Below are 12,841 nucleotides of genomic sequence, written 5' to 3'. Positions count from 1 at the left end.
AAAAAAAAAAAAAAAAAAAAAAAAAAAAAAAAAAAAAAAAAAAAAAAAAAAAAAAAAAACTTATTCGTAATAGAATGCAATAAGAATTAAGTTTAAAAGATTTGTATAGGTCATATTCCACTGAATTTAATATTAGGTTCAATTTGTTTATTAATTATTAATTTTTAAAAAAATATTAGACATAAAATTTAATTTTGTATTTAATAGAGGAGTGTTTAGAAACTTTTAATATTAGAATTTAAGATAATTTTAATAATAATTTAGAGTGGAAATATAAATAAACATGAAAATAAAATGCAGCAGCGACAGAAGAGAAGGGATGGTCGGAAGAGGAGCAAGAGAAGAGCAGGGAAGCAGAAAGAGAGGTAGGGGATCAAATGGACCCACGGGCTGAAGAGCGAGAGCTGAAGAATCACTTACTGAAGAAGTACAGTGGGTATCTAAGCAGTCTAAAGCAAGAGCTTTCAAAGAAAAAGAAGAAAGGGAAGCTCCCAAAAGACGCAAGGCAAGAGCTGCTCCGATGGTGGGAATTGCACAACAAATGGCCATACCCTTCGGTAACACTATTAATTCCCTTCCCTTCCCTTCCCTCCCCTTTTTCTTTTTGCATACAACCTGTTCGTCAAAATGCCTCAACCACAAAAGCACTCTTTAATTTTGCAACGCCTGCAGGAGGCTGAAAAGTTGGCGCTGGCGGAATCAACTGGGCTTGACCAGAAACAGATAAATAATTGGTTCATAAACCAGAGGAAAAGGCACTGGAAGCCGTCTGAGGATGCGCAGTTTATGGGCATGGAGGGGTTTTATCACCCCAATGCTGCTGCTGCTGCTGCTGCTGCCGCCTTTTACTTCGATGGCCATTTCATGGGTGACTCCCATTATCGTTTGGGGCCATGAGGGGAGGCTGCGGTAACACATGTGCTTTTAAACCAGACCCTCCTTCTAGTTGCTGCTAGCCTATCGTATCCTATGTTTTAAAAAAGGGTAATATTTGTTTATTGTCTTTACTCGTTTGGTGAATATTCCTAAATGCAAATCAATTAATAATATCCACCCTTTACTCTTTTCTTTGCTTTTTGGATCAATTAAAAATGGGCCTCAAGTTTTGGGCCGCCTCGGAAATAATTATGGGCTGGACGGATCTATGTATTTTGTGGACCAGACCAGCAGACCCAGGCACCACCATGCTCTCGTTAAAGCCCAGCCCAAATATTCTGTGAACCAACGAACCACTACCAAACTTCATCGAGTTAGGGCGCTGGTGTTCCTGTGTTGTGCTGAAAGTAGTGCGTCAAGCTGCGTTGGATCAATTATTAGGGGTATTTTGGTCATTTAGGATATTTAATTTAATATTAAAATATTACCGATTTCCATTTCTGCAATAACAACGATGTTTTTTAAATTTAATATCCAAAATCATAAATTATAAAATCGATCTTATGCATGATGAATAATTCTATTTTAAGTTAAGGGTACCAAACTACACGATTAGAGAAAGTTTTTCCTAATTTTTTAAGCAAAAAAAGAAGAAAAAAAACTTTATTTGGAATATTGAGAGAGCTATGGCAACATATCTTCCTTCATCAAATAAATTAAATAAGATTTAATTATATTTATGGATGGATTATTCCCACTCTCTAATCTAAATTCTAGCGTGGTTTGTTTTTCTTTCCTTAAAGGAAAAATTGAAAGTTTAGAATACGTTTTAAAGAAAAAAGAAATCAGGGATAAGATTGACTCGACCCGAGAATCTTTTAAGAATTTGTAGTTTTTTAAAAAAAAAATAATAATTTAGTAACGTGGAAACTAAAAACTTAGAATGGACAGGTGGAAATAGGAAGGTGGAAAGTTGAGGTATGTGTGTAGCTGACATGGAAGTACGACCCATAACTCAATGTCCATCTGTACTTTGAATACTTCCATATCCCAAACCCAACAAAGCCTCCTCTTCCTCCTCGTCTTTCTGGTATATATAAGTTTAATTATATTACATTTCTTCATCTCCTTCTCCCTTGCCTTCCCCATTCAAATTCTCCATTCTTTTCCTGCAACACAGTTTCAAGTTTGAAGGATTCACAACCAGCCACCATGATCCACACAAGGCTCTTCTCCCGCTGCTTTCTCCCACAGAGTTTCAAGGTTCGACAAAATCCCTTGCCTTTCTTTCCTTTATTTTCGGATTCTTTTTTTTCATGTAATGCAAATTCTTCTGATCTTCATCATTATTTATTGTTTTTGTTTAAAGAAATGAGAAATCCAATTTGGAAGGAAGTTGAGTAATCGTCATGATCTTGATTTCTCGATAAAGAGAGTTTTAAGTGTTCCTCATGATCTTGACGTTGTTTTGTCCTTTTCTTCTTAATACCAAGTTTTTATTTTATATATATATATATGAATAGATTGAGTTTAAGCTATATATACATACCCAAATTCATTTCTTATTTTAATTTTGACTAATCTCATTTTGAAAAACAAAACATACCTAATTTTTTATATTTATTTATTACTTTATTAGAAATCTAAATTTAAAATTATGCATAAATCCTCCCCCACATTTTGGATTATTCCAAGTTGTGATCTAACAAAGAAAAAAGAAAAAGGACATAACTTTAATAAATAAATTTTATATTGAGAAACTCGTGCCTACTTCTTCAAAAATAAAATTAGAATAAAGAATAAATTAGCTGGCGATTTATCTGTATTTTATTATATAAAATTAAAAAAATAATAATAATTAGGTGTGGAATAGGTTCAAAAAATCATAAATTTATTTAAGTTGAATTAAAATAAATAAAAACTTTACCAATTTGATGAATCAGTTGGTTTAACCAATTACGATATTAATCTAAATAATCTGGTGAAGAAAAAACGTATTAATTATATAATACTGAGCCAATCGCTAAACGGTCCCCCAAGAAGGCGTTGGACGTCTAGAAACCGTCGGAGTTCCGTAATCCACACTTTTCTTTTCTCTTTTGTTTTGTTTTGTTTTGTTTTGTCGTATACTATTGTTGTTCCTTTGATCTTTACCGATTATTCTGGAAATTTGGACGTTCCATGATCTTCTTATTTTCCATATGGGTTTATCATCTTTGTTTTTATTCTGAATTCTGTAGAACGAAACGGGTGATTAGATTTTCTTAATTTGGGAATCTTTTATTTGATTTTAAAGAAAATAGTTTTGATTAGTGCAGCTTGGAGGAGGCTGCCATGGCGATGCGTTTAGGGCAATATCTTCCATGCCGGAGCCTTGCCAATCATCGCCCATCAGGTACTTCAAATGCGTCCCTTAGCCTTGTTAATGCTGAGATTGTTGAAATGCTGAGATTGGGTGTCTCTGTTTAATTTCAGCGATGGTGATAGCTGCGATTTTGATTGGGATAGTCTTGGATTTGGGCTGATGCCAACAGATTATATGTATATTATGAAATGCGCTATAGATGAGAATTTTGAACGAGGTCAAATCAGCCGTTATGGCAACATTGAGCTTAGCCCTTCTGCTGGGGTTCTAAATTATGGCCAGGTAACTTATGATTACATACCATTTTTGGAAGCATTGAACTTGGTATCTTGTTTGTGTTTGTTTATTTTGAGTGATAGAAAAGCAATATGATGAAAGGGTTAACAGAGTTTTAAGGAATGGTGTTGAAAATTTGAATAGGGATTGTTTGAAGGTCTAAAAGCATATAGGAAAGACGATGGAGGGCTTCTTCTGTTTCGTCCACACGAAAACGCCCTCCGTATGAGGACGGGCGCTGACCGAATGTGTATGCCATCGCCCACCGTCGAGCAATTTGTTGATGCTGTGAAGCAAACTACCATTGCTAATAGGCGTTGGGTACTCCTCTCTCTTTCTACCTATTTCATTGAGAAGTAAGTGTTGAGCCTGGTTGATTGATTGCACTTTACAGGTCCCTCCGCCGGGGAAAGGATCACTTTACCTAAGGCCTTTGCTCATTGGAACGGGTCCCATTCTTGGGTTGGCACCCTCCCCTGAGTATACTTTTCTAGTGTTTGCTTCCCCTGTTCGCAACTATTTTAGGGTGGGAACTCTTTCAATGAACCTAATATCTCTACACATAAAAGAACACATGATTCATCTACACACTCCTGGTTTGTTCTAAACAGGAAGGTTCCGCACCCTTGAACCTATATGTCGAGAATGAATTCGACCGAGCATCTCGTGGCGGAACCGGAGGTGTGAAAAGCATTTCGAATTATGCTCCGGTAAGTATTGAGCAATGAATAGAATTGTTGCATCAATTGCATATGTTCTGATATGTTTTCCTGTGTAGGTGTTAAAAGCTATAACCCGAGCGAAAAGCCGAGGATTTTCTGATGTGTTATACCTTGATTCAGTGAATAAGAGAGATGTGGAGGAAGTTTCTTCCTGCAACATTTTTATTGTAAAGGTATCTTTGTTACAAAAACTGTTCTTTCAATCTAAGGGCGACAGATTTATTAGCAACATTGTTATAGTAACACTGAAATGATAGAATGTAATTGTTTCCATTTCCATAGGGCAATGTTATTTCAACTCCTGCTACACATGGAACGATTCTTCCAGGAGTAACCCGGAAAAGCATCATTGAAATTGCCCGTGATCGCGGTTACGAGGTCATATCTCATCCCGAATCAAGAATCTAGCAGTTCCAGGAGTAATTCTTATTGTTATCATAATGGCCATATCAATGTTATACAGGTCGAGGAACGGGCTATTAACGTGGAAGAAGTGTTCGACGCTCGTGAAGTTTTCTGCACGGGAACGGCTGTTGGGGTGGCTCCTGTTGGGAGCATCACATGTATGGATAGAAGGTAATGTAACTGCTAAATGCTAATGCACTGTGATTGCTTTGCTCCAAATACAAATTACATTGGGGAATGTTAAGGAATTTGATTGTAAATTGTGCAGGATTGAGTACCAAACAGGTGCGGAGACGACATGCCAGGAACTGTATTCAACTCTTGTTGGGATTCAAACTGGAACCACTGAGGATAAGATGGGATGGACTGTTGAGATCTGTTGAGTGTTCATCGCCCCCTCTGCGTTGAAAGGTTTAATGTATAAATTGGGGGATTGTAAGCAAATATTTGGACTGATTAATGTGGATTGGAAAATAATATTGTGTAGGCCAAAAATTGGGGACAGCCCATTGAATTCTGTGAATAATAATTGTGAATGGACTGCCTTTTCATTAACTACATGGTGGGCGAGTTATGGTGTCAGCAAAGGACCAATGCTTCAACCTATGGACTACCTTTTTATTGTTATTGTAGGCGATGAATTTTTAAAGTTTTTTTAACGATTCAATTTAATGTTGATATATATTGTTGATTTTGGCCTATTACTATTATCAGTTTTACTGTTTTAAAACGTGTCTATTAGAGAGGTTTTCACTCTTATTATAAGAAAATGTTTGGTTAGAGGTGAGCTTGAGCTGTTACAAGACATGGTTATCAGATACCCACGGAGAGACACATTACAGTACTTATATGCTTCTAGCCAGAATCTTATTAAAAATGGGAGCATATGGATTGGTTCGGATCAATATGGAATTATTACTCCACCCCACGCCCATTCTATTTTTTCACCCTGGTTGATCATAGTAGACATAATTCAAATAATCTATGCAGCTTCAACATCTTCGGGTCAACGCAATTTAAAAAAAAGAATCGCTTATTCCTCCGTCTATCATATGAGTTTCATAATTATTGAAATTTGTTCTATAAGCGAGGACTCAATAGAGTTATTTTACAAATAATCTCTCATGGATTTATTGGCGCTGCGCTTTTTTTTTTCTTGGCGCTCACCTTTATTCTAATATCATAAATAAATGAGATTATATTGAAGAAAAATATACATAAATAAAGACGGACATGCACAGCTATAGATTGGAAGCTGAAAAAGGAAAAAGAACACACACCAACAAAATTCAAGTCTTGGTAATATTTATCGCCTGTTCCTTTGACTGTTATACCTCGGAAGTTCAAATTCTAACTGAATAAAACATGCATGTTCCTCACGGTCACCCACATAATTTTTAGATTCAATAAAAACATGGAAATAGGTAAAAAAAAATGATATTGTTAGTTTTGGCCCGTTACGTATAGTCATCAGCCTCACGGTTTTAAAACGCATCTACTAGGATGTAGCTCTACTATGACCCGTGTCTCGCTCAGTCTGGTAATTGGCTCTGAAACGTCAGCCTCACGATTTTATTTCTACTTTTTTTTTTTTTCTGTCTTAAAAATGAATAAGCTGTTTTGATCCTTTCACTTTCCAAATAATTGTGATTATTACTTATCAATCTTTTTTTCCAACTTTTACCATTGGGGTTTGGTTTGAAGATTGAAGTTTGAAGGTGTCTAAGAATTTCAATTATTGTTGTTTCTTCACTGCCTTTTCTCCTTATTATTCAAAACCCTCAATCTCCCCTTCTTTAGCAATAAAGGGATTGATTGGGTTTATAATGACGGCGAGGAAACAAAGGAGCCAACCAAGTCAAACCCACTTTGAAGCTCATTCATTATCATTATCCTATCACTGTCTTTCAAATTGAAAGATGGATCATATTCTGTCAACAAAAACAAAAAAGAAAACGTTTTTCAAACAGAAAAAGATGGTCAACTAATATAATTATGATAAGCTTGATTAATCTAACAAGCATGCACGCATTTGTTCGCCAACATATGACTATGAAGTTCTCATTAGCTTTTAATCACAAACATTTAAGGAAGTTACACAAACATAGAGGAGTACTCTAATCGGCTCCAACGTTAGAGACAACATCAGAACATTCTAACTTCACCGACATTGTCTTTTTTGGATTTGCTCGAGGTTTTTCTATCTGGGTGATTTTAAAACACATCAACTTAGAAGAGATTTTTACACATTTACAAGAAATGTTTGGTTTTCTTCTCCAACCGATGTGGGATCTCATACATCAACTTGACATGAACTAGAGAAAGAACAATGATTGTCTATCCGTCATCGTTCCTGCCCCCATTTCATTCTCGTCCCATGCTAAATTTTGCATGAGCACAGCGAGACTTTCGTACGGGATCAAATTCGTTGTTTAGTTAAACGTTTCAACGTTCGGATTTTAGTAGTGTATTAGTTTAATGGATTAGTTAATTGAAAAGCTATAGTTTTATTTACATAAATCCATCCTTGTTTGTACCCCACACCTATTAGGTTAGCTACGTTACCATCACTAAACTGTAAATATTTGACATTTTATTTTCTTATTTTTCATTTTAGGGTTCCTGTTACTTGCATCCTTCAACAAACTTCACCCTTTCTCTTTCTTCATTAAAGCTCTTAAAGAAAAAAGTAAGAAAAATGCTTTCCTTTCAATTATAGAATGTGTTAATACACAAACCCCTTTCATTATTTTTCCATCTAAATTTAATTATGTTACTAGACATCACATGTTTCTTTCTTTTCTTTCAAATATTAGTACACGAACATTAGTTTCTAATTACCTTTCAATCCAAAAATGTAAATCTACGCATTTACAACAAAAAAAAAAAAAAAAAAAATTAAAAAAAAGACCCTTATAAGCTTATAATTTCGTAGATAAGACACTTCAAAGAATCAAATTGTAATAGCTTAAGTAGATATTGTTCATTTTGGCCCGTTACATATCACCGTCAGCTTCACAGTTGTATAAAGAACGTAGAATCTCATACAAAGTATGAAGAAAAGGAGGAATAATGATGAATTAAAGAGAAATAGAAGTAGAAATGAAAAGGAGTTAGTCTATGATGTCCAGCAACCATAGAAGAGAGGCAGACAAATTAATACATACGGAGAAGGAACTCAAAAGCATTTGTAAAGGGAAAAATTAATGAGAGTTTGAATGGACAAGACAGTTAGTTTTAGTCAAATTAAGGTATTCTACTTTTTGATATAGAGTTAGTAGAATGTTGTTGAAGACTGCATGTCCCAACTCCCAATACGTATATTTAAAAACGGTAAGCTTTTTAATGAAAAATAAAAAAATAAAAAAATAAAAAATGTAGTGTCATCTGCGTACATACAGTAATTACTATAGTATACTAATAAAAGGACAAGAGAAAACATCCTTGTTTTTCTTATTCTGTCATCCTTCATTTAATTCTGTATTGCATAATGCCACACCCTTCTTCTTTTTTATATTTACTCAGATTGGCCTTTTCAGCGACCATGTTTCCCACTTCTCTCAGATAACGTTCTTATCTCTCTCTCTCTCTCTCTTATAATTCTTTGTTGTTGTGGAGAAAGAAAGAAAGACCGAAGCATGGGGAGAGCTCCTTGCTGCGACAAGGCCAACGTTAAGAAAGGGCCATGGTCCCCTGAGGAAGATGCCAAGCTCAAGTCTTACATTGAGAAACATGGAACTGGTGGAAACTGGATTGCTTTGCCCCAAAAGATTGGTAAAAATTGTGTCTTTTTGTTGGATTTCTGGTTTGTGAAGCTAATTGGGGTTAAGAATTGGCTGTTTTTGTGAATGGAAAAAGTAGGGCTTAAGAGATGTGGCAAAAGCTGCCGGTTGAGATGGCTCAACTATCTGCGTCCAAACATTAAGCATGGAGGCTTCTCTGAAGAGGAAGATAGAATCATTTGTAGCCTTTATGTTAGTATTGGAAGCAGGTGATTTTCTTTCTCTATTCCATTCAATTTTGATCAAACCCCAAATCATTTAAGCTTAATTAGGGTTTCTTTCAGTTTCAAAAGGGAAAGAAATACACCTAAATCATTCTTCTCTATCTTTTTTGGTTAATTTCATTTCCTCCTTTCTCCTCGATTAATTTCGATAATTTGTTGTCGTATTGATTTTCAATTTTTTTTTTAATCTAAGTTTTTGGGTCGAGTGGTGATTTAGTAGATGACCGATGCACGAACCATTTAACGAGGGTTTTCTCTTACATTACAAATACAAATATAATATGAGGTTTTGGATCTGTTTCAAGTTTTTGTATGTTTCCCACATAATAATATGTATCTTTGTCCCCAAAACAAAAATGAGGTTATGCATATAAAGGGTGTTTTTGGAACGGAATAGGTGGTCTATAATTGCAGCACAGTTACCGGGAAGAACAGACAATGACATAAAGAACTATTGGAACACGAGGTTGAAGAAGAAGCTATTTGGGAAGCAGCGGAAAGAGCATCATCATCAACAACAGGCAACTCGTAGAGGAAACGCTCTAAAGCAAATGCAACAAATGAAGAGACCATCAGAGACTAATAATAACACAACAAATTATGGGGCTGAGAACAACAATATTGCCATATTTTCATTAAACGAAGCTCATAACAACATTCCTTATTGGCCTCAGCAGCAGCAGCTCCCTTTGGCACCTCACTACAACCAGGGCAGCTTGCCAGCATCTGATCCAATCAACCCCATTGAAAATCTGAGCAAATTTGGAGGTCAATCCATGGGTGAAGAAAGTGGGTATAGTAATATGAACAACAATGCAAATGGGTATGGCCATTTTTTGCCAATTATGCAAGGGCAAAGCAGTAACCAAATGGTGGAGGTGGAGGTGGAGAATTATAACATGACAGGGTACGAGGATCCGAGGAGGGTTTTATGTGGTCTTGAGTTTCTGTTTGAAGATCATCATCAGATTTTGGGTACCAATGGTCATGGCTGTGAAATGGGGTCTCTCCAGAGTTCTTCTTGCCCGAATTACGAACCTATAATGCTGCAAGATTTACCAACTACTGCTGAACAATATAATGCTAAGTTTGATGACTTGAGGATACTATGATAGATCATGCCGGGCGCGATGTAAAGCAATAAAAATTGACTCTTTAGCAATATTGATTTGGAGGCTGGGGTTTGGATTTTCCTTCTGATTGGAACAATAAATTTAAAAAAAAAAAAAAAAAAAACATAAAATATTATTATGTTTGGTTTTTCCTGTTCATTTGAAACTGATTACTATATATGATTATAGTTTGTGTTCAACTTATTTCCGACCACTAGTTTTATTGTCTGAAATTAGCTGATCATAAGGTAAGCCGTAACGATTTTGCATTCATTGTCTCATCAAATTCTCTGAATGTACTCAGTTCTTTTGCTTGACTTGTTGTATAATTTATTTTAAATTCTATGAAAATCTTGTGAACATCAGGAAATTCTGCTGGGAAGGATTCTAAAGCTTATAATTCTCTCAGTTTCCTTTCTCTGTTGAAGGATTACAGCTACAACTTCATTGGGATCTGTATTTTGACCTCAAACGTGAAATCTCTCGAAATTAGGGTATTACCTAACATTGGTTGCTTTAGATTTTAGCAAACATAAACGCATTAACTTTTTTTTTTTTAATTCTATATAAATATGAGTTGAATCTTGCTCATATATGGTCGGTTTTCTTTGACAAATGGGAAAGCTCAAGAAATTTGGATATTGGGTTACATTATTATAATCATTCTTAGATAAGGTTTTCAAATTTGGGACTAAACAAGAGTTGAATTCATGTCATTTTGTATAGTCAAGTCAAAATGATGAGTATCATAAACATTTTTTTTTAATTAAAAAACTGAAACCCTAAGTTTTGTATATGATTTTAGGGTCCCAATCGGCATCCAAAGAAAATCAATCCTCAAACACTTAAGTTTATATAAAACTCAACAACAGAAAAAAACAGACCCAGTCGATTCAACTCACATACTATACTTAGACATTGATGACATTTATATAATTCTTTTATTTTATGTACCCAAACCCACGGTTTGTTAAAAGATATTGTTATTTTGGAATTTTTACTCCTGTTTTTTAAAATGAGTTTATTAGAGAAATGTTTTCATACCCTTATAAAAAATAGTTCGTTCTTGTCTTCAACTAATAGGAATCTCACATTTTCGACTAAAAAATCAAAAGTTTGAACGGAGTTAATATCAATTTGTTTCTCTTTTTATTTGAAAAGGGTATGGATTAGTGCAAAGAAGGAATTGAAACTGAATAAGAGGAAGAACAATAATAAGCATTAAAGTGAGAAAAAGGTAGATGTTTGCATGGCAATAGAGTTTAAAGATCAGTGGTTTGTGGTTGGTGAAGGTGTTGCAGGTGAAGCCGCCTAATGTTTATGAGTGCACATGTGTCTCGCTTCAAAATCCCTTTAGAAGGTCAAAGGAACTATGCTTATGTGCTCATATTTGTCTGACTAAAAGTATCGTAATTTTGAATAATATTAAGAACAAATAAAAGTTACTTTTGGGGTAGTTCAAATTAAGTTGAAACTTTGAGGAGCTTGACTGCATTATATGTCATCATGAGTATATAAATATATATTCATATAGTTTGATTTTTGAGTTGAAAGAAATTTGGACCATATAATTGTGACATAGAATCATAGGGTAAATGCATAATGCTCAAAGGCGTAGGCTGTGGGTTCTTACTTTTTTATTGTAGATTTTGCGCCATTATTCAGCAGCCATTATCTTCTTTTTTAGGGTTGGTCACACTCCTATTTAGCTTAATCAAAGAGAGGTAATGGTCAAGATTCCCAAGATTTTAACTCTTTATTTATGAGACTCTTCATAATGTACGACCATGAAATCATACTCATATTTATACGCTTCTAGAGTAAATAGGGAAGTTTTATGCGTATATAAGTTAAACACAATCCTTCATTCATACGAGATTTATTAAATGAAATCGAAAGTAAAACCTAGATGGGTTCGTCCATTTTTTTAAGTAGTCAATTTAAAAGCATGGTCGATCAACCCGTTAAAGCATGGTCGATTAACAGTCAATTTGAAAGAAAAATCCAAAGAGGATAACATATGTTACCGTGAGGCTTGGTCTCTTACCATAAAAGTTTTCAATAGACTTAAATAAATGAGAGTACAATTCAATTGGGGTGTCATTTTGATTAAAGAAAATAGAAGATAATTTTTTTTTTAATTTAAAAAAATATAGTAATTTGAAAGTGAGTAAAGTTGGAAGGGAATATCCCTAAAGAAGAAGAAGCAGAGCAGAAGATGTCCAAAACAAAAAACCAAAGAATAAAAAAGGGATAAAAAGTATATTTATAAATATATATATATATATATATATATATATATATATATATATATATATATATAGTGTTCCGTGATTGGGGCAATATTCTTGCGCAGGTTATGCCAAAACCAACAGCCAAACAATGACTTCCTTCACCACCTTTTTTTTAAAATAATAGTAACAGATTAAATATTATTTCCCCCCTTTTTTGTACATTAATTGCGTGTATTATTAAAAAATTAAACTGGCCTGCTTTGCTTTATTGCTGGGTTATCTGAATAATTCGTTCTTAATTTGTCTCTTATAATAAACTCTGATTATGACACCCATTACCATGGAAATAATAAATTTTATTTTTGTATTAAATAATTCAATCATAGTATATATTTTTATTTAAATCAGAATTCCATATGATTTCCTTTTATTCTACACCAATTTAGAACTAATTTAGTTTATTAAGACACGTCTATCAAAATTTTGAATTTAGATATGATTATGTCCCAAAATTGTCCCTTGGTTTCCCAAGCAATTTGGAAGGTAGCAGCCATTTTAGTCTTGGATTATGTGCGTGGACTTGGGCCCTCCAATTGGGCTTCTAAATTGGACCGCTTTTGTTATCGTTCAATATAAGCCCAATTCGTCTTATCTTTCAATGCTAATAACTTACCTTTATGAAAAACAAATTGTATTAATTCTCCCTAAAATTTCAATTTTTTTTGGAGTATTAAAATTATTATTAATCTGAACAATATTGAATACTTTTACTAAAAACTCATAGATTTAAACCAACCAACCTAATATTGCTTTTGTTTAAAAAAAAAAAAAAAAAAAAAAAAAAA

The 12,841-nt window shown here is 34.2% G+C and overlaps 3 protein-coding genes across 5 annotated transcripts in view; all 3 read left to right on the top strand.

Moving 5' to 3' along the window:
* The window catches only part of LOC111492026 (homeotic protein knotted-1-like), a 2,787-nt gene extending 1,721 nt beyond the window's left edge, over window positions 1-1,066 (top strand). Inside the window, exons 4-5 of one of the 2 annotated variants that reach the window (XM_023141180.1) lie at window positions 304-557; window positions 673-1,066. In XM_023141180.1, the coding sequence (XP_022996948.1) occupies window positions 304-557; window positions 673-897 (479 nt within the window). In that variant the 3' untranslated portion in view covers window positions 898-1,066. Of the gene's footprint in view, window positions 1-300; window positions 558-672 lie in introns of both variants that reach the window. The other variant, XM_023141179.1, reaches the window with a different exon arrangement.
* Window positions 1,067-1,946: 880 nt separating this feature from the next.
* Window positions 1,947-5,214, top strand: LOC111492027 (branched-chain amino acid aminotransferase 1, mitochondrial-like). The gene is made up of 10 exons (XM_023141181.1): window positions 1,947-2,139; window positions 3,195-3,271; window positions 3,352-3,523; window positions 3,662-3,838; window positions 3,912-4,043; window positions 4,129-4,227; window positions 4,296-4,412; window positions 4,522-4,617; window positions 4,703-4,815; window positions 4,913-5,214. The coding sequence occupies exons 1-10, from the start codon at window positions 2,089-2,091 to the stop codon at window positions 5,025-5,027; spliced, it is 1,149 nt and encodes a 382-aa protein (XP_022996949.1). The 5' UTR covers window positions 1,947-2,088; the 3' UTR covers window positions 5,028-5,214.
* A 2,997-nt stretch (window positions 5,215-8,211) lies between these two features.
* Window positions 8,212-9,887, top strand: LOC111492028 (transcription factor RAX3-like). 2 transcript variants are annotated; one of them, XM_023141182.1, is made up of 3 exons: window positions 8,212-8,418; window positions 8,503-8,635; window positions 9,048-9,887. In XM_023141182.1, exons 1-3 carry the CDS (start codon window positions 8,283-8,285, stop codon window positions 9,760-9,762), a joined length of 984 nt encoding a protein of 327 aa, XP_022996950.1. In that variant the 5' UTR covers window positions 8,212-8,282; the 3' UTR covers window positions 9,763-9,887. The 2 variants fall into 2 exon arrangements, with proteins under 2 accessions (XP_022996950.1, XP_022996951.1); XM_023141183.1 differs by having other exon boundaries at window positions 8,506-8,635; window positions 9,048-9,886.
* The last annotated feature ends 2,954 nt before the right edge of the window (window positions 9,888-12,841 follow it).

Source organism: Cucurbita maxima, unplaced genomic scaffold (genome assembly GCF_002738345.1).
Source record: "Cucurbita maxima cultivar Rimu unplaced genomic scaffold, Cmax_1.0 Cma_Scf00017, whole genome shotgun sequence".
NCBI lineage: Eukaryota > Viridiplantae > Streptophyta > Magnoliopsida > Cucurbitales > Cucurbitaceae > Cucurbita > Cucurbita maxima.
The sequence above is the reverse complement of the archived record's forward strand: the minus strand, read 5'-3'. Positions and strand labels throughout refer to the sequence as shown.